At 47.6% G+C, this 19411-nt stretch overlaps 2 protein-coding genes across 10 annotated transcripts in view; both read left to right on the top strand.

Annotated features, from left to right (window-relative positions):
* DHDDS (dehydrodolichyl diphosphate synthase subunit) overlaps window positions 1-12894 on the top strand; it is a 28386-nt gene extending 15492 nt beyond the window's left edge. For 4 of the 8 annotated variants that reach the window (XM_019938403.2, XM_073793730.1, XM_019938406.3 and 1 more), the window contains 3 exons: window positions 259-373; window positions 2901-3008; window positions 10595-12894. In XM_019938403.2, the coding sequence (XP_019793962.1) occupies window positions 259-373; window positions 2901-3008; window positions 10595-10834 (463 nt within the window). In that variant the 3' untranslated portion in view covers window positions 10835-12894. The remainder of the gene's footprint in view (window positions 1-258; window positions 374-2900; window positions 3009-10594) is intronic. The other 4 variants (XM_073793731.1, XM_019938407.3, XR_004522161.2 and 1 more) reach the window with 3 other exon arrangements.
* Window positions 12895-13989: 1095 nt separating this feature from the next.
* On the top strand, window positions 13990-17794 carry HMGN2 (high mobility group nucleosomal binding domain 2). 2 transcript variants are annotated; one of them, XM_019938412.3, is made up of 6 exons: window positions 13990-14235; window positions 15235-15279; window positions 15481-15510; window positions 15877-15927; window positions 16361-16456; window positions 16951-17794. In XM_019938412.3, exons 1-6 carry the CDS (start codon window positions 14221-14223, stop codon window positions 16984-16986), a joined length of 273 nt encoding a protein of 90 aa, XP_019793971.1. In that variant the 5' UTR covers window positions 13990-14220; the 3' UTR covers window positions 16987-17794. The 2 variants fall into 2 exon arrangements, with proteins under 2 accessions (XP_019793971.1, XP_073649833.1); XM_073793732.1 differs by having other exon boundaries at window positions 13999-14235; window positions 15235-15267.
* Window positions 17795-19411: the final 1617 nt, after the last annotated feature.

Raw genomic sequence — 19411 nt, 5'->3', positions numbered from 1 at the left:
GCAAACATTTCATCTTCTCTGAGCCTCAGTTTCCTTATCTATAAAGTGAGGATAGAAGTACCTAATGTAGTTGTGAGGATTGAAACCATTCAATAATTTATCAAGCATTTGCTGAGGGCCTTCTACATACCAGGTAGTATTGGCTAATGTATTTGATGGTATTCTATAAACTGGGAAGCTTTATGCAAGGAAGTTCACCATGAGAATAATCCAAAAAGAGATGTGGACTTATCTTTGTCTCTTCCCCACTCACCTTAGCGATGTCTCTGAGTCTCTGCTGGATAAGTGCCTTTATACCAACCACTCTCCTCATCCTGACATCTTGATACGGACTTCTGGGGAAGTGAGGCTCAGTGACTTCCTCCTCTGGCAGGTAGGTCGTTTCCAACCATTGTTCTGTTTGTGTCGAAACTGAAAACTGTGACTGCACCCACAAAACAGATTGGAGGGTCAGCTAAAATCCAGATAAATGTCTCCAGGCTGTGCCTGGTAACTTTTGCTATCCCTTCCTCATCTGTCCCTGGCTTTGTGAGCCTGTGTAGTTCTTACTGTCTAAAGTGCCCAGGGGAAGAATCAAGGCTATCCAGCTGTGGTGAAAGCTTTACTTGAACCTCTCTTCAAGGAACTGGACTTCTGCCTTAGGTCCCTGAGCATAAGCTTCTGCCCTGGCAACCTTCCATGTCACCCAGCACCTCTGGGCTAGAACCTCGCCTTGCATTTACTAATTTCTCGCCTATAGAATAAAGGGCGGCATCTACACAAGCACAGGCCACAGGAGGTATAAACTGTATGCAGACTCTTTCTTCAGGGCCTGCCATTGCCTATCAGCTCAGTTATCCCAGTGTAGGTAGTTCTCTAAAAGCCCATATCAAAATAAGTTTGTCTTTGCTTGAAAATCTCCATCATCTGTTAAGTTGGCCCCTGAGTAGCACTTGGCTGGGGGAAATCTTGTTCAAGGAGAGGCTGAAGGGAGAAACTCAGCTTGGAAGCAATTCACGTGGTAAAGTTCTGGAAATTTTAATGGACCATAGTCTTAAGAGTGAACTAACAAGATTTAGCTACTGAAGATACTTTTAGTCTTTGGCTATATTGAAAGCAGTATAATGTGCAGCTTGTGGTTTTATGGCCCATTCTGCTGGTCAGATTATGTCTAGAGAGTTTACTTCTGGGCACTGGGTTTTAAGAGATTGCACTGGTAAACTAGAGGACTTAGCAGAAGAGGCCAGCCTGGATGGCAAGGAGTCTGAAGCTCATGTCCTATAAGGCAGGGGTCCCCAACCCCTGGGCTGCGGACCACTACCAGCCTGTGGCCTGTTAGGAACCCGGCCGCACAGCAGGAGGTGAGCAGCAGGGGAGCAAGCGAAGCTTCATCTGCCACTCCCCATCGCTCGCATTCCTGCCTGAACCATCCATCCATCCCCCCACCCCACCCTGTCCATGGAAAAATTGTCTTCCATGAAACCGGTCCCTGGCACCAGAAAGGTTGGGGACCACTGCTATAAGGAATGAGTGAAGAATAATGGTCTGGGAGAGAAGAATGGTGATAGTTTATTCTCTTGGGAAAAAAATATTAAGTTCCTCCTTTGTGCTGGAAATATGGCAGTAACCAAGTTAGAAATAATCCCTATTATCATTTATTTATTTATTTACTTACTTATTTATGGCTGCGTTGGGTCTTCGTTGCTGTGCGTGGGCTTTCTCTAGTTGCCGTGAGCGGGGGATACTCTTTGTTGCAGTGCGTGGGCTTCTCATTGTGGTGGCTTCTCTTGTTGTGGAGCACGGGCTCTAGGCGCGTGGGCTTCAGTAGCTGTGGCTCGAAAACTCTAGAGCGCAGGCTTGGTAGTTGTGGCGCACGGGCTTAGTTGCTCCGAAGCATGTGGGATCTTCCCGGACCAGGGCCCGAACCCGTGTCTCCTGAATTGGCAGGCGGATTCTTAACCACTGTGCCACCAGGGAAGCCCAATCCCTACTATCTTAAAACTTACAGTTTGTTGGAAAAGACAAGTGAACAAGTCATTACAACCTTGGGAACAGATAACAGGCAGTTCTAAGCTAGCCTTCAAATATTTGAAAGAATGTCACTTTGAAGAAGAAATAAAGTTGTTCCAGAGAAACGACCTGAGACCTTGGTAGGTGACATTGGTTTAACTTAATGAGCTATCTGACAGCTAAATTTATCCCCCTTGAGGCACTGAATTCCTCACCACTAAAGGTGTCAAGCAGTGGCTGTCAAGAATGTTCCAAAAGGGAGTCTTATATCAGTGATTATTGTTAAAAGTTCACCCAGCTCTTTGCTCTGCTTTATGTATGTTATCTTGTTAAATTTTCACAGTACCTTAAAAACTAGTTATTCTTATTACCCAGTTTTACAGTTGAGGACACTGAGGCCCAGAGAAGTTAAGTAACTTGCCTGAGGTCAAGTAGATGGTAAACGGTGGAGCCAGAATTCAAAGCCAGGCAGTCGGGCCCCGGAGCCCATGCTCTTAACCATTGTCCCATACTCTGCTACTTAAAAATAACAGTGACAGCTACCATTTGTTCATTGCTAACTTTTATCAGACACTGTGTCTCCCAGATGACCTCTAAGGGCCAAGAGCCAGTAACATAATCTAGATGTTATTTCATAGTCCTAAAATTGGCTTAGAAAAATCCTGGTGGAAATGTTGATCTAGTCTCGCTTTGGTTCTGCCTTGCTACAGGCAGGTGATTTTACTGCCTCAGATGACCCGTCCCCCTATTAGTGAGTGAATCCGGGCTGGCAGCAGCAGCTGCAGCTCAGGATGCCTGTCCAACCTCATCTCTGGGTGTGATCAGCCTGCTCTTTCTTTGGAGCCTGACCAGGGATGTGTTCCAGTAACATGTTATTAAACCATACTCTCTTCCTTCCCCACCTTTCCCAGACCTCCCACTCCTGCTTGGTGTTCCAGCCTGTTCTGTGGCCAGAATACACGTTTTGGAACCTCTGTGAGGCCATCCTGCAGTTCCAGATGAACCATAGCATGCTTCAGGTAAGAGTTCAGGGCTGGCCTGACTGGATGGAATGGAAGAAGGGGTTAGCATTGATGACCACCCACGGCTATATATGTCAGGCACTTGCTAATAATCATGTTAATGATGAGTAGCTACCACTTACTGAGTATTTACTATGTGTCAGGCACTGTGAACAGTTTATATGCACTATCTCATTCAATGTTCCCAAGAACCCAATGAGCTAGGTATTATTAGCCCCATTTGTGCAAATGAGTAAATCAAAATTATTTAGCTAAGGACACATAACCAATAAAAGATGGAACTGGGATTCAAGTTATAAATCTTTAATCTCTTTACTATGGAAACCCAGGAAAGGCTTTTCAGAGAGATTGGCCATTATTCCCTGAAGGAATTGGCCTAATAAAAGATTGTAGAAGTGGAAGTATACAAAATCCAAGACGCTTCCAGAGGGATTAAAAATGAAATAGCACTGTCTTTGTATGAAACTGTGTTCTACCAAGACTTGAAGTTCTGCTTTCAGTTTTGATCACCAGATCTTGAAACAGGTTTCATTAGGAGGCAGAGTCACCTACGTCTGATTAGGACTCTTAATAATAATGGCAGTGTGTGTGGTGGTGGCAGCTAACGTATTGAGGGTCTATTAAGGCACTTTGGTGTTTTCATGTAAGTTTTCTTATTTAACCCTTCCAGCAATCCAGCAGGTTTGGTGTCCTTGTTTTTCAGATATGGCAACAGAGGGGCAGGGAAACTGTCCCAAGGTCACAGAATTTTAAACCCAAACCTGGTGATGCTTCTTGAGTCTGGAGAGATAATGGCCAGGAGGAAATAATGATCTAAGCCAGGGCTTTTCGGTCCCCTTGGCATCGCAGACTCCTTGGAGAAGCTAACGAAAGCCGTAGACCATCTCCCTAGAAAAATTGCAAAGATCACTCTAACACATGGCATTTTGCATAGAATTACATTAATCCCTTTAACACATAAACTACTTCTGGGGGTTCACATAACTCCTGAAATCTTTCCATGAATCCCAAGTCCAGAACTCCTGGAATAAGTCAATCAAATCATGAAGGTTTGGTCATGTGCTTGATCACTTAGTCTCAGAATTTGAAAAAGGAAGTTAAGTTCAAGTAAAAGGAAAAACAGCAAAGTCTCACTTATCCACTGTCAAAGAGGAATGAATATCAGATTTTTCCACATGACCAAGTCTCCCTTTAAGAACTAAAACTTTTTTTAATCCTATTTTGATAGAAAACCTGTTCTGAAACAGGTCTTGTGCATAATTCATTAACACCTTCTGTATACCAGGCACTTGCTAATAATGATGATGATTAGAATAATCACATTCTAATGATGCTGATAACGATAATATTGTTAGTAACTGCCCTCTTAAAGTACTTCACTGTGCAGGATGGCCTTGAAGGGTGGGACTCTTTCTCTAAGCTAGATTGTCCCAAAATACTTGGCTTTGGGATTTCTTGTATATGGTCAATGGCTAATTTTGACAGCATCCCTTCTTTCCTATTTCCAGTTTTAAATCAGCTACAGGCAAGGAAACCAGGCAACCAAGCTTGTTAGAGTTATGTCTGTAAAGTGAGAGTAAACTGGCCTTGCATGAAGCCCAGAGGATCTTGGTGCACGAGCTTTTGTGTATGGATGTTCTTGTCTCTGAGTCGGCTGCTGAGAAGTCTTTTAGTAATTTCAGGTTTCTCAGATACTTTCCCACATGGCTATTGGAGGAATTAGCTCAAGTTTCACTCATTTCATAAATGTCTATCACTGAGTGCCTGGCCTGAGTCAGGCACTAGGTTAGTATTAGGCACAAGAGAGTCAAGCAGTTAGTTGGCCAGACAAGATCCCTACCTTCATGGAGCTTGTATTTTTACTTGAGGAGACAGATAATAAGTAAACAAGTATATACAATAATTTCAGATTGTAATAAGGCAATGAAGAAAATAGGGTGATATGCTAGAAAGTAATGAAGAGAGCAGGAGGTGCTGAATAAAGCAGTCAAGGAAGGCCTCTCTAAGGAGGTCTTTTTTAAGCCATTATATTAGAGATGAGAGATAGCCAGATGGGTAAAAATCCGGGGGGAAAGAATTATTCTCTGCAGAGGGAGCAGCAAGGGCAAGGATACTAAAGTTATAAAGTTTAGGTCTTGGAAGAACAAAGAAAGAGGTCAGCACACATGAGGGAGAAGGATGTGGGATGAGGCTGGGTAGGAGTCAGGCCTCTGATCACTGAGGGCCTTGTAGGCCATGATGACACATCTGAAGACTTTTGATCAGGGGAGTGACAGGATCTGATTTATATTTTGTAAAAATCACTCAGGATTTTCAGAGGGCAGGAGTCAGAGACCAAACTCCTACAGTAGTCCAGGTGGGAGAATGTACCTCAAGGTGGGGTTGCAGCTGTAGAGAAGGGGAGGGCTGAGTGGACTGAGATGGAGGAAAAACAAAAGTTAAAACAGGAACAAATGAAACTAAGTTGATAATATAACCCCCAGTGAAAGGGATTAATTCCAGTTACCTGAACATAGTTCTCTGACTATACATTTTTAGTGGGATATATTCTAAGGATAATACAAACTGGAAAGCTAACTTAAACATTACTTAGGTTTATTAATGGTAATGTTGATGATGTAACTCTGAAACTCTTTTATTCATCTTGTAGGATAAAACAAATGAGTAAAATGTTAATGTTATTAGGAACCAAAACATTTAGGTTTTGGCCTGGGCAGCTGGGTAGATGGCTCTGCCGTTTCCTAGGATGGGGTGGAACGTGTTTGAGGACAGCCATTAAGAGTTTCATTTGGTACCTAAGAATCATAATTTCAAACATTTATTGAGTTCTTACGTATCAGGCATCCTTTTACTTATATTCTATGTAGTTCTGTAAGGTAGATACTATTATTAATTGCCCCCATTTTTAGAGTGAGGAAACCAAAGTAATAACAGAGATGCTGACTGCCCTGAACCTTTTTTCAGCAGACCTCATAGAGGTTTTGGCCAGATTTCCTCTACCCAGGAGCCCTCAAACTCTGTTTCTAGAAATCTTAGCACCTCAGCAGAAGCACTAAGCGTACAATCCAGACTGACAACATCCTGGCCAGTTTGGCCTCAGACCAGAGAGCTGATCTTTCTAATATCTCCCTTGTATGTATCCTGTATCATCACCAAACTGGACTCTTCACAGTTCCTTGTTCCCAAACCCTTTGGTATTCTGCCTCCACATCTGTGTTCTTGACCCATCTCCCAAATTCCCATTGTTAAATTCTGAGCTGCTCTGTCTCTAAGCCCAGCCCAGTATGTCCCCATTCCCTGCAGGAAGCCAGGGCAGGGAGTTGGGTTCTTGATCTATAGTAGCTCACTGGGATGAGGGCAGCTGATGGATGCTAATGGAACCAGGGACTCAGCTACAAATTGTTGGAGGCTAGACCTTGGTATCTGAAGGGACCATGGCAGTTTCCAGGTGGTCACCCATCAGTCTTAGAGAATGGGGGCTGGCAAATGGAAGAAATCTCGACTATGACACAGTAGGACAGATAGAAAATTAGGGCAAGGAAGGGGTGGGCAGCAGTACAGAGCCACTGATCCTCAGTTACAGGCTGCATGGATGGTAGGTCCATGGGGGAGATCTTTGACAGAGATGAGGAATAAGTGTTCGGTCCACTTAATCTGTAATGATATAGAGGGAGAATATACATATTCCCACTAAACTTCCTTTGATGCATTTGTCAGAGGTTAAACGCCAGGGTGGAACAATCAACCATTTTATTTCTAGTGCTCTTCAGGTAGTCACTATCTTCTTCTCAAGAGAAGTTAAAAACTTCAGCTATTGTCTCAGACATTCCTGACTTTGAGTCATGGCACAGCCTTCTAGCTGTGTGACTGACTGGGCAATTACTTAACCCTTCAGAGAGTCACTTTTCTCCTCTGTAAAATGAGGGGAGTAATGATAATAATAATACCTGCCTCACAGGTTTGTGATAAGTCTTCAGTAAGCTAATACACTAAAAGCGCTGGAACAGAGTTCATTTTCAGAGACTGGTGGCCAATGTCGTTCACAATGTATGTCTCTGGGCTCTTCAGACTTCATCTGTCTCCAGAAAAACCACAGACACTTAGCATCCCGCTCATCCCATCACCAGTACAGTTCCCTTAGCAGGGAGACTCTGGGTGCTCGTCAAAACATCATGTTTCCAGCAAGAGGTACTGTCTCTAACAACCGTCAGAAATGCACCCCCCCATGCTGCTGACCTGGGCATATTGATTGTGGCAAATGGGGACTTTGGGGAAGACTTGTCATTAGCTAATGAATGTTTTGAAACCCAAGACCTGCATCCTCTCCATGCCCCAGTGAGGTCAGAGGACTTGAGGGTTTATATACTGGAGGGGCTATTACATCTTGTTCTCTAATTCTGCTGAGGAGAGAACAAGAGCAGAGAGGCTTAATGCCCAGGAGAGATTTATATTAATAGGTTAGGGCCCCATTTCTCAAAAGGAGCTCCTTGGAGCCCTTACACCAAGACCATGTAAGGTCTGCATAAGAAGTGTCTAAGGTAATTATTAACGCCCTCTCCCCTGATAGGTCATTATACAGGGAGAGTAGACAGTATGGTCAGGGAGAGAGAAATTGACTATTAGGACTTCCATTAGCCTAGATTTTCAGAGGCTGAGTACCTGAGAAGAACTTACAACACCTTTGAGATAGGGAGGTAGATCTAGACCATGTGGAGGTTGCACAGAGGTGCCCAGATGCAGGCCACTGGTTCCCCACTCCACCCCTAGAAAGTACAGCTTATCCAGAGGCACGGAACACATTTCCCAAAGATCTTTCAAGAAGTTATCTTAGGGCTTCCCTGGTGGCACAGTGGTTGAGAGTCCTCCTGCCGATGCAGGGGACGCGGGTTCGTGCCCCGGTCCGGGAAGATCCCACATGCCGCGGAGTGGCTGGGCGCGTGAGCCATGGCCGCTGAGCCTGTGCGTCCGGAGCCTGTGCTCCGCAACGGGAGAGGCCACAGCAGTGAGAGGCCTGCGTACCGCAAAAAAAAAAAAAAAGTTATCTTAGTGGAGAAACCAAGGGAACTTTAAACCACTGTGTGACCTAGGCCAGGCCCCTCCCCACCTCAGCCTTGGTGTCCTTGTCTGTACAATGAGAAGGCTAGAGCTCATGGTCTTTACGAGCTCCCCTGACTCTGTCATCCTAACAGTGAATCACTGATTCCTGGCAAATTAGGGGCCAGGGTCTGCTTGGCTGCAGCCTCCCTGCTCAGCACTCAGTCTAGGGCTGCCATTTGGAAAAAGCCTGAGCCTCATGGAGCAATTTTAACCAGCTCCGCATTTCCTCCTTCTGTGGCTCGGTGCCCTCCTCCTTCCTGTTCAGCCAGGACTTAGCCTACTTAGCCCTAGCCACAAGCAGTGGTGACAGAAGAAGGGCTAACTGTTAATAGCCAGGCACCAGATTGGGCATTCATTATCTCATTTTTCCTCAAACCACCCAGTGATGTGGACACTATCGTCTCCATTTTGCAGATGAAGAAAGAGGCTTGGAGAGGTGAGGGAGTCCTCTGGACAGAAACTTCTCAAACCCCAGTATTCCAGGCAGACTCACACTGGCCTGATCACGCTCTTTGATTTCCTGAGTGATCTATAGTAGCCCATTATTCCCCCGCTGATATTCTCCTCCCCCCATACACTTTACCTTTATCTGAATCTTCCCCATTGGTTAAAGCTCAGCTCAGATTCTGCCTGACCATGAGATTTCACTGCCCCCTTGACCTTCATCAACCACAGTTTCTTTCCTCTGAACTGCATGGCCCTTTCTCTTACCTCCAAGATGATCCTTACCACATTCCACCTTGTATTATGGTATTTGGGTACATCTCTGTGTCCTACTCAGCCTGTAGGCACATGGATCGCGGTGACTACGTCCTGTGCATTTCCGTACCCCCAATAAAATCTTGTATGTAGGACCCAGGGTTCCTCCTGACTAAGGCCAGGAAGAAGCCCTTCTAACAAGATGAAGACCCTTACAGCAACTTTTTAAGCTTGTTTTAGTCTTCATAGCTCCACATGGGAGTTCGTTATCATAGCAGAAGAGTATCCTGGAATGCCTTGGATCATTCAACAGCCTGGAGGGGGGATTTTCCAGATTTTTCATTTGTCATCTTTATTCATGCAGTAAGTCTTTATTGCTGAGAGACTCTAGCAAATCACTTCCCTACTCTGAAACTCCATGTCTGTCTCCAGCACCTCCGTAGCTCTTTTGGGAGGGTCAAGTGAGACAACAGATGAAGTGCTTGTGTACATGTAAGATATTCCTTAAAGGATTAAAACAAAGCAACCCAGGTGTTCACAGGCTGAGTAGGACACAGACAGGTACCCAGATACCACAGTACAAGGTAGAATGTGGTAAGGGTCACAAAGGGTATAGGATACCAAATCGGCAGCAAAATGGGAGTTTCTCACACATGGAATAGGTTTGGCAGGAGGGACTCTGGTGCTAAGGTTCTGCAGCCTGTTAGAGTGGCAGGAGCAGAGAGCATCAGTGAGGCACAGCAAGGCCTTGGTTCTGCTCCAAAAGGGTTTTCCCCTTCTGTGCCAGGAGCATCCTCCTTGTCCTCCTGGGATCATACAGTCAGTGTACTGAGCATTTCACATGTACAGGGTGCCCCAAGTGCCAGAAAGGAAAAGCCACAGTCTCTGTCCTCTAGGAGTTTATGGTCTGTCTGAAGACACACACAGGGTATGAGAAGTGCTGCCAAGGAGTATAATCACTTACCTGGTGTCAGAACTGGTTCCAGGAGCCTGAGGGCTCCACTGAGCCTTCAAGGGTTCATTTTTCTAACAGAAAATGTGGACTGTGGACACTAATGCCTATTCTAGAGGCAGGATGAAGTAAGTGGCTTAAGAAAGCTGAACCTGCTTCTCATAATGTTCACAGGAGGGCCATTTGCTGCGCGAGTCAGCCTGGTCTCCATATGAGAGGCAGTTCTGGATCCAGACTCTGAAAGATAACTTTAGGCACTTGGGAGGATGGCACCCTTAGAGTGACCTGGGAAACCAAAGAAATGACCCACTGCATATGCCCCAGGCAGGAATAGAACCTTCCTTGCATCAGAGTGATAACTTGTAAAATTGCTGTTTCTGTTTGAGAGCCTGCTAATATGCTGGAGGGATTTTGCATACATTATCTCTAATCCTTAAAACCACTCTTCAAGGTAGGCACAACCCCGCTTCACAGATGAAGAAGTGAGGTTAGGAGAGGATTTGCCCAAAGCCACAAAGCTAGGTGGTGGGGGAACCAGAAGTCACACCCACATTTGCCTTGTTCCCTTCCAAGTGCAAACCTGAGAAGAATTTCAAGAAATACAGAAACTCCCACCCAAAACAAACCAAGATGGATCCAGAACTGCCACTGCCCTGCCTATACAACATGGGCACCACCCATTGCACACCTACTACCAAACCTTTCCAGATCTGCTACAGACTTCCCACTGTTCCACTTAACTTGGCCCGTCCTGTGCCCCACCCTTACCTCCTCCATCCCAATTCCACCCACGCCTAAAAATGATCTCCCCACCCCAATCCCCACTTTTCTCTAGCAGAAGGCCCGAGACATGTATGCAGAGGATCGGAAGAGGCAGCAGCTGGAGAGGGACCAGGCTGCAGTGACAGAACAGCTGCTGCAAGAGGGGCTCCAGGCCAGTGGGGACGCCCAGCTCCGACGGACACGCTTGCACAAACTCTCAGCCAGACGAGAAGAGCGGGTCCAAGGCTTCCTGCAGGCCTTAGAACTCAAGCGGGCTGACTGGCTGGCACGTCTGGGCACTGCATCAGCCTGAGTGAGGCTGGCCTCCTGCCACTTTGCCCTGCCCTCTGCCTCCAGGGCCCCACTCCCCTTTCTTTTCTTGGTGAAAGGTACCTCCCTCCTGATGATGAATTGTGTTTCCTTTGCTTGGCAAGGGAGCCCCAGAGGCCAGGTTTGCTGGCCATAGACATCTTTGGGCTGCCTGGGACAGTGCCCCTGGAGAGGGTTGAGGGTGAGAGTCTCTCACAAGTACACTAAACCCAAACTCTGATCCAGGTCAAACTCTGATCACAAATATGTTCAGAGAGCAGAGGGCCCCAGCTCTTCCATCTTTGCCACCTCTACCTGTACTCCTAGGTGCACTTTCTTTTTCCACCAGCACATCCTTCAACACAAAGAATTTCGGGGAAGAGTTCTCCCCAAAACCTTAGCCCTTTACCCATCCATCTTAGTCTTCACAAAAGATGTGGAGCCACCTTGGATCTGCTGGTAAATAGCTAATAGGCAGCCAGCGTTATTTAGGCAAGGAAGGGGAGGGAGAGACAGAAAGAAAAGTTGCCCATCTGCTGCTCCTCCCCCTTGGCTGTCCACCTGGGATTTGCTATTGAATCTCTACCCCCTCCCACCACACAGTGCTGACTGCTCACTGAAAGCAGCGCCCCCAACGGTGCGCGGAAGCCAGGCGGGTGATTACAATCCAATTACCTATTGTCGACTCAGCCCACACAAGCTTTTCTCCTCTTGCAGGGCATGGGGCCAGGCTCCACTCCCCAGTGAGACCGGTCCCCTCCATGGCTACAGAGTAACAGAAGACCTATAGGCCCTGGTGAATCTAATCCAGCACAGGCCACCTTCCCTGGATCACATCAGGACCAAGAGCACAGAAACAAGCACTTCTCCCAACTGACTGCCTCCTGCCCTCAGCATCTTGGACTCTGCTTCCCACCTCAACAGCCTTTGAGGCTTTTCTCAGCTTTTGACCTGTCCCCCTAAGTAGACCGTGAGATGATTTATTCCCAGCATGGCAGAGTCTCAGCTTGTGAGGGCCAAGGTTGCCCAGCAGGGAGAAGAGGGCCGAGTCAAGGGCCGTGTCCTTTTCCTTACCTCTCCCTGCCAGGCCTCGCTGCAGAGCTGCTGAGAGGATTAGTGCCTTTGAAGAGCTGTCTGAGCAGCTCTGTGCTTCAGGTGCCCCAGAGCAGCAAGCACCAGCGGGTAATACCAACCAAAGGCTACTCTGTTTAGTCTTCCCGTTTTACTTTCTGCAAACTGTTTCCCAGCACCTCCCTCTAGGGGAGAGGTAGGATCTTGCAAGCAGTGCTAAGAGCATATTCTTTAAAACCTGTAACTTCCCTATACTCCAGTCTCCTCCCCTTTCTGTGCCTGGATACCTGGCACAAGAGACCCTTTGGGCATCTTCCCTGCGCCCAGAATCAAACATAAATGCCCGGCACTGCGATTGAGAAGCCAATCAATGCACCCTTTGGCAAGTCCCCCTCACACACCTGGCACTCCCCACTACCAATCCCTGGCATGGGGTTCCCGGAGAGCAGGTGCTGTACATTTTCCAGCTTTACAAGGGGACTGTTGACAGCCTTAATTAGGGAGGCATGAATTATGCGGCTATAATGCAGAGCCCTACAATTAAGGCGGGAATGAGGGGCTGGAGGCAGCAAATGGAATCTGCCCTGTGAGCATGGTTGTTGAGTCCTGTCTCCTTTCTGGGTCTGACTTTCCCTACTATGATTGGGGTACAGCAGAGGTGATTAATGGGGCTGGTATCTTTGGCCTGAGGTCCTGTATTCTGGGAAAGGTACACAGTGGGGAGGGGTGAGGAGTGGCTGCCTCTAAGGGGTGGAAAGGAGAAGAGGTGGAGGGATCGCTGCTGCTCAGGAACAGGGGCTGCAAATAGTTGATATGAACTCACAGTGATTGCTTTCTACCGGTGTGATTTGTACAAACCAGCTCAACCCTTGCCTCAAGAAATTAGGTGAGACCTATTTAAATGTCTTCCCACCTGTGAGCCAACCCCCCCCCCAATTGAGGATATTTATCGTGTTGCGTTCTCTCGGGTGTCAAATAGAATTTTTAAAATTCTTAGATGTAAAACTTGTTTGCGAACAGTGCAACAGAAGATCATGTTTTGCTGCAGCAATTGTCTACCTTCCTCAGGTGCACTTGGCTACCTCCAGGATCCCTAGCTTTGGGGACGGGGTGGGGGAGCCACTGGAAGAGCCCTTTTTCCATCGCAACCCCTGTACCTCTACTTGTTTCCTAATGCCCGGACGCTTTCCTCCACCCTCCTTTTCCCTCGTGCAAGTGAAAGGAAGCCAGCCAGCCTGCCAGTGTGGAAGGAGGGATTTCGCCAGCTGCGTCTGCAGCGCCCAGGGTTAGTGGCTGCATCGGGTGGGGGCAGCTGAGCTTCATGTCTCCGTAGCGGGTAAAGATTAGAGGGAGGGGAGTGCTAGTAGGCCTTCTTGGCGGCCACTCTCCGTCATTCAGTGGCGGGGTTCTGAGGTCCAGGAATACAAGGACCTAGGAGAGCCATCCACCCGACAGGCTTTGGGGGGGCTTCGTTGGTGTTTGGGGAGGCGGCTGAGCAACGGGTGCTGAAAGGACAGCTCCTACCTGCCCCACTGCACCCGAAAGGCACCTCTGCGTGTAAAGTCTCCCCCTGGAACCCCCACCCCACCTCGAGTGGACCGCCTTCCAGGTGAGGTACCCGAGAGGCGTCCTCCGAGTGGCAGCCTGGAAGGATGCACGTCCGGCTGCGCCGAGCTGGCTTCCCCGCTCTTTCCCCACTTCAGCGTCAGCCTTGGCCCTGGGAACTGCAGCTTGTGCCTCCAAGCCGCGCGCTTCCTCCCGCCTCCGGCGGAGAAGGGCAGTGCGGCCAGGCCTAGCAAACCCTTCTTCTGGGGCCCCCAGCGGGAACAGGAAGGAAAGCGGCTGAGATGCGCCCTAAGTGTCGCATGGCTTGGAGAAGTGGGTAGCTCGGTTGCATAAGGTGGAAGGAACTTGGTAGTTTGGAAAAGCCAGCTCTTGGCGGGAGCCGAAACCCAGAGCCCGCCGAGTCGCACCACCCTCCCTCATTTATTGCCCTCGACGCGCGCCTCCCCCACTGCGCCCCCACCCCCTAGGCGCGCCGCCGTCTCGCGCGCCCTCCCCCCCATACCCCCCTCCTCACTCCCTCCAGAGGAGGTGAGTTTAAACCCCGCCCACGTGACCCCAGCTGGGCCAATGAACGGCGGCGGGAGGTGAAATCCGGTTCTAACCGGTCCGGGGCTCCCAGCGCTATAAAAACTTTATAAACCCCCCGGAGCCCGAGCAGTGTGAAGAAGAGGCGAGAGCGACCCTTGGACTGGCCAAAGCCGCGCGCCACTGCATCCCCGTGTCCAGCGCATACGTCCCGCCGCCGTCGCCACCATGCCCAAGAGAAAGGTACGTGGCGCGAGGGCCCCAGGCGCTGGGCCGCCGCCGCCGCCACCACCGCCACCACCACCACCAATGCAGCAGCCGCCGCCGCTTCCCCGGCTTTGGGAAGCGCGAATCAGCGGCGAGCTGGAGCAGACTCAGCCCCCCGGCGCGGTAGCTCGAGGCGGTGTCAGGCGGCCCCGGGCTAACCCTGCGCGGCTTGGCTGCCCGCGGGCGCCAGAGGCCATATTGGAGGAGCGGCGGCCGCGGCGGGAGGAGCCATGTTGGCGGCTGTTTATCCCGCTCCCCTTGGGCTCGACGTGCCCGCCCCGCGCCCCCTCCCCCCATCGCTAGCCCCCCCCCCCTTCCCCGCGGGCGGGCAATTCAAACCCGAAAGGGCGGGAAGGCGGCATTCGGGGTTGGCGGGCGGGGGAACGCGCTGCCGCCAAAAAACCGCCGCCGTGAGGGGGCGGGGCCCTCTTCCCTGGGGGCGGGACTTCGCAGTGTGGCCCCACCTCCACCGCGCGCCGCCCACGGCCCCCGCGCACGAGACTCGCCCCGGTGCGCGCCGCTGCCGCCCACGAGTTCCCCCGGCTGCGTGCTCCTCCCGTCTCCCGCCCTCGACGGCTGCCATGGCAACGGCGCTCGGGCCCCGCCTCCGGAGGGGTTTGTTTGCTCCTAGTACAGCTGTTGCTTCTGCCTGGCGCGGCGGCGCGGGCTGCGCTTCGCGCGCCTCGCTCCAGCTTTGCGCGCGCTTCGCGGGGCCCCGCCGTCCCTGCGCGTTATGAGCCAGACCGGGTGTGAGGCTGACACATAACAGCGTTCCTAGCGCTTTCTGAGCACTTCGGGGATTTGCATAGGAGCTGGGGATGCCACAAACTGAGGATTTGTATGTCTTAGGAAAGTTGTGTGCAAGATTCCCTTCGATTTTTTTTCTCCCCCCTTTAGGACTTCGTTAAGTTTACTGAATCATTAAGAACTGCTTCAGAAACTGCAGCTTTCTTAGCTTTTGCTTGTTTTTTATAGGCTGAAGGGGATGCTAAAGGAGATAAAACCAAGGTGAAGGATGAAGTAAGTCTTACTCTCACTGCTTTTGGAGTCTCACAAAGCCTTGGGCTCCTTTAGTGGTAATTAACCATATTCATAGTCCTGAATTTGCCTCAGTAAGCTCTCTTTACTTCCTATAGTCTAGAACAATTCAGGTGCAAAACTTTTTTGTATTTAAGTGGTTCAACTGTCCTATTTGTAATTTTCTTTATTTTTTTTAAATAGCCACAGAGAAGATCTGCAAGGTTATCTGCTGTAAGTGTGTCTGCTTTTAAATTTTCATATTATTCCCTGAAACTAAAAAGCATTGAAAAACGGTTCCCTTTGCTTCCCATGAATTACGGTCAGTGGCTGGTATTGAATGACTTACTCTGCTATGGACTCTTGCCCATTTGGAATTTGCTCGTTCTGAAATTGTGATGGCTGTAGCCAAAGTGGGACACTTCCGAGTGTTACTTGAGTGGGTTTCTGAAGATATGAAGTTCTAATGGAAAGCCCGCCACAAACTTTACAAAGTAGGAGAAACTTCTATGCCAGTGGTGCTGTGGTTTGGTTGTGGGTTGTTTTCTTTGGTCCATTGTACTAATGTTCTCTGCTTTCCTTTTCTCCCCCAAATAAAAGAAACCTATTCCTCCAAAGCCAGAGCCCAAGCCTAAAAAGGCCCCTGCAAAGGTGAGTAGGACGGTGAGACAAACATGCATCTAGGATTTACATAAAAGCCTGAACAGTTTCCCATGTTGCTGACAGGGAGACCTGCTATATAACAACTTCATCTGTTGACACAGAGTTGAGATTTGACAGAGTTAATAGGACTGGTCCTTAACCAAGAACTCTGTCTTCAATTTACAGGAAACTGTACACTTGGGTATTAAACAAGTGCAAGTGTTTAAGCTGTCTTATTCTATTATTTACATTCAGATAAAGAATTCCGTGTATTGAAGACCACAGTTTGGCCTTGTTTTTATGAATGGGGGAGGGTATGTAGTTTATTTGTGTATCTTATATTTGATCAACAGCCCTACTTTGTGCAGAGCTTTGTAGACTTGTATCCCGGTGATATGAAATGAGGAGAAACAGCTTTTTTCCCCCCATCCCCCCATTTTAGAAGGGAGAGAAGGTACCCAAAGGGAAAAAGGGGAAAGCTGATGCTGGCAAGGATGGGAATAATCCTGCAGAAAATGGAGATGCCAAAACAGACCAGGTACAACTATTTTCACTTTACGTTAAGTCTGCCCATTCAATCAGTTAATGATCCCAAAAGCTTTTGTGGCCTTTTTATTACATCTGTGTCGCTCCAAGTGCACCTTTTAGTCTGGAATTTGCTTGTGGTTTTTTTCTGTGAGTTTAATCTGGATTCTTGAAGGCTCTGCCGTCCAATAAAGAGAGCTGTGGTATGAGCCTTGTCCTGTCGTTAGGTGTCGCGCTCATGCTACACCATGGTTTTCAAGTTGGGAATAACCTCAGATCTTGTAATACTGGTGTGCCCCCTTCCCCAGTTTTACAGTAAGGTCCAGAGGGGAAGTGACTTAGCAAAGTTACCTGCCAAGTCATTTTCAAAAGAAGTACTGAGTCTCAGTGTCAAAGTACCTAAAACCTGAACTTTGGCCTGGGAGCAAAGTAATGCTATAAATGAAATATAAATGAAGATAGTTTCCACATCTATATATTGTATTCATCTGTCTGTTTTTCTTTTAGGCACAGAAAGCTGAAGGTGCTGGAGATGCCAAGTGAAGTGTGCATTTTTGATAACTGTGTACTTCTGGTGACTGTACAGTTTGAAATACTATTTTTTATCAAGTTTTATAAAAATGCAGAATTTTGTTTTACTTTTTTTTTTTTAAGCTATGTTGTTAGCATACAGAACACTTCATTGTTGTTTTTTGGGGGAAGAGCACATGTCACTAATAGATTGTCTCTGAAGCTGGATTGACATGGGAGAAAAACACCTTTCCCGTCTGGTTTTGAGAGACTTCCTCTTGGTTCCCAGGAAGGAGGGGGTTCCTTGATACTGACACACAGTAGCCACCTTGGCACAAATGCCTTGTGGTGTGGAAACTAAAGTTAGTTTTTATGTTCTCTTCTCCCTCTCCACCTTCAGCATAGACTTGACTCCCTTAAACCCAGAGACCTGTTGGAACCTGACCCCCAAAAATTGGTTACCAGTATGTCAGGCAATCTGGACTTTGCATTGTCACCATTGAGATGGCGTCCCTCAAAAGAGCAGCGGTTCCTTTTTTAGATTGTGGATCTTCAGATTGATACTTTTGCCATTTTCATTTCCTGAAAGTCAGGGTCGGCTTGTGAAAAGTTGTTAAACAACATACTAAATGTGAAATGTCAACCCTCACTCTAAACTTTCCCTGTTCAGAGCATCACATGAAGACTTCATGGGGTTTTATAGTGGCTTTCTGATTTTGGTAGTCCATTGCAAAAGGGAGTTTGAAAGTTGTATACTGTTAACGATTGTCTGCCCATGTCCTGCCTGAAATACCATGATTGTTTATGAAAAGTATCTTTAATAAAGCTGGATACAGTTTGACTTGGAATGCTGCCTCTAATCTTTTCCCAGGAGTGGGGGAGCCTGGTTTCTCCAAGTCTCTTGGGACAGGATGCATTCTGGTGTGAGGTGTAGAGGTTCCATGTACAGTCAGTCTTTATGGTCCATCTGTAGAACACAGTGCTACGTGGACTTGGGAAAGATCCCAGGAGTAGACAGGTGGTGAGAGGCTGGGAGCAGAGAAGTGGTTTCTGTACTTGGTTATGTAGAACTACCTGAAGTGTATTTTTAAATGCAGGTATTTGGTAGATCTGAGGTTTGGGCCTGGCAGCTGATGGTACAAGAGCCTTTCCACTTCATTCACATTTAAGATCTCTGTAAAATTAGCAAGTTAATAGATAACGGCTGTATAGTCCTTGTGCGAGAAGAAAATGCCTGTGTGTCTACACGGTTGACCATAAGATGTGTAAGGCAGATGGCGCCCTGCTGTTGAGCAGACCTGCAAATCTTCTGTGAATTGGTTAAATTCTTGTCCTTGTTGGTAAACTGCTCTAGCTCCAAAAGCAAAGACATTAATGGGGACTTTGCTGATTGCCTTATTCTGGAGACCCTTCAGAGAACCCCTTTCCTCTAGGGAAATAGCAAGAAGTTATGTTAGGAAATAGAACTTGTAATAAATTGATGCTTGCAATTTGAATTTGCTTTCATGGGTCACCTGTTGTTTGAGAGGAATAAAGTAAATTGGAGGCTATTTTAAAAAAAAATCTTACATTGCTTTATCCCTTTAGTCAAAATGGTAGAGCTTTCATATCAGTTAAGCTCTTCATTGATAAGTTTTCTGTGTATTATCTCCAATCTTCAGTTTTGAGATAGTTGTGTAATGCAAGTGTTTAACACCCTTTTTACCGATGAGGAAACGGCTCACATGAAGAGACTTGTTCAAGGTTACGTGTACATCTAAAGAGAAGCGGTTATGAGTACATCTAATGAGTAGCAGAGTCCTGGTTCAAACCGCCAACTTTAGTCAAAAATAGTTTCTGAGTTCGACTTTTAAGGGGCACCTTTTGGATAAAGTAACGTTTGCCCACTTGGGCAATTTCCAGGCATTTGCTTCCATTATTGCTGAAATAGTTCTAGGATGTAGGTTGTTAATTTTTATTCGGGGATGGTGTCATCTTCCGGAGTGGAGCCTGATACAGCTGTTAGGAGTGGGGGTATGGCAACTTGTTACTTGCACAGAAGTTGCAGGATTTGAGGAAAGCCACAGTTGGGGTTATCTCATTAGTATTTGTTAAGAGTTCAGGTTGTCGAGACGTGTTGAGCCATGGACCATGCTAGAAGTTCGGCCAGATGCTCTCCTTTAATCTTAGGGTCAATCCTGTGTAGGTATTACCCCCATTTGATAGCTAAGAAACACATTCAGATATGAAGTGACTGGCTTGGGTTATACTCAGTAGTAACCATTTTTTTGTGTTACCTAGAAATTAGGATGAGAAGAGTGAACTTGAACTTTTTTTTCCTTCCCAGAAAATATTTGCCGATTTGACTGGCTGTGGACCATGAGAGTGCCTGGGCTTAAAAATCAAGAAACCAAATGTGAAAACCTGGTGAGGACATTTACAACAGCCATAATAGTTTGATCAGTGGCAGTCCTGACCT

The sequence above is a fragment of the Tursiops truncatus genome, chromosome 1 (genome assembly GCF_011762595.2).
Source record: "Tursiops truncatus isolate mTurTru1 chromosome 1, mTurTru1.mat.Y, whole genome shotgun sequence".
Classification (NCBI taxonomy): Eukaryota; Metazoa; Chordata; class Mammalia; order Artiodactyla; family Delphinidae; genus Tursiops; species Tursiops truncatus.
The sequence above is the reverse complement of the archived record's forward strand: the minus strand, read 5'-3'. Positions and strand labels throughout refer to the sequence as shown.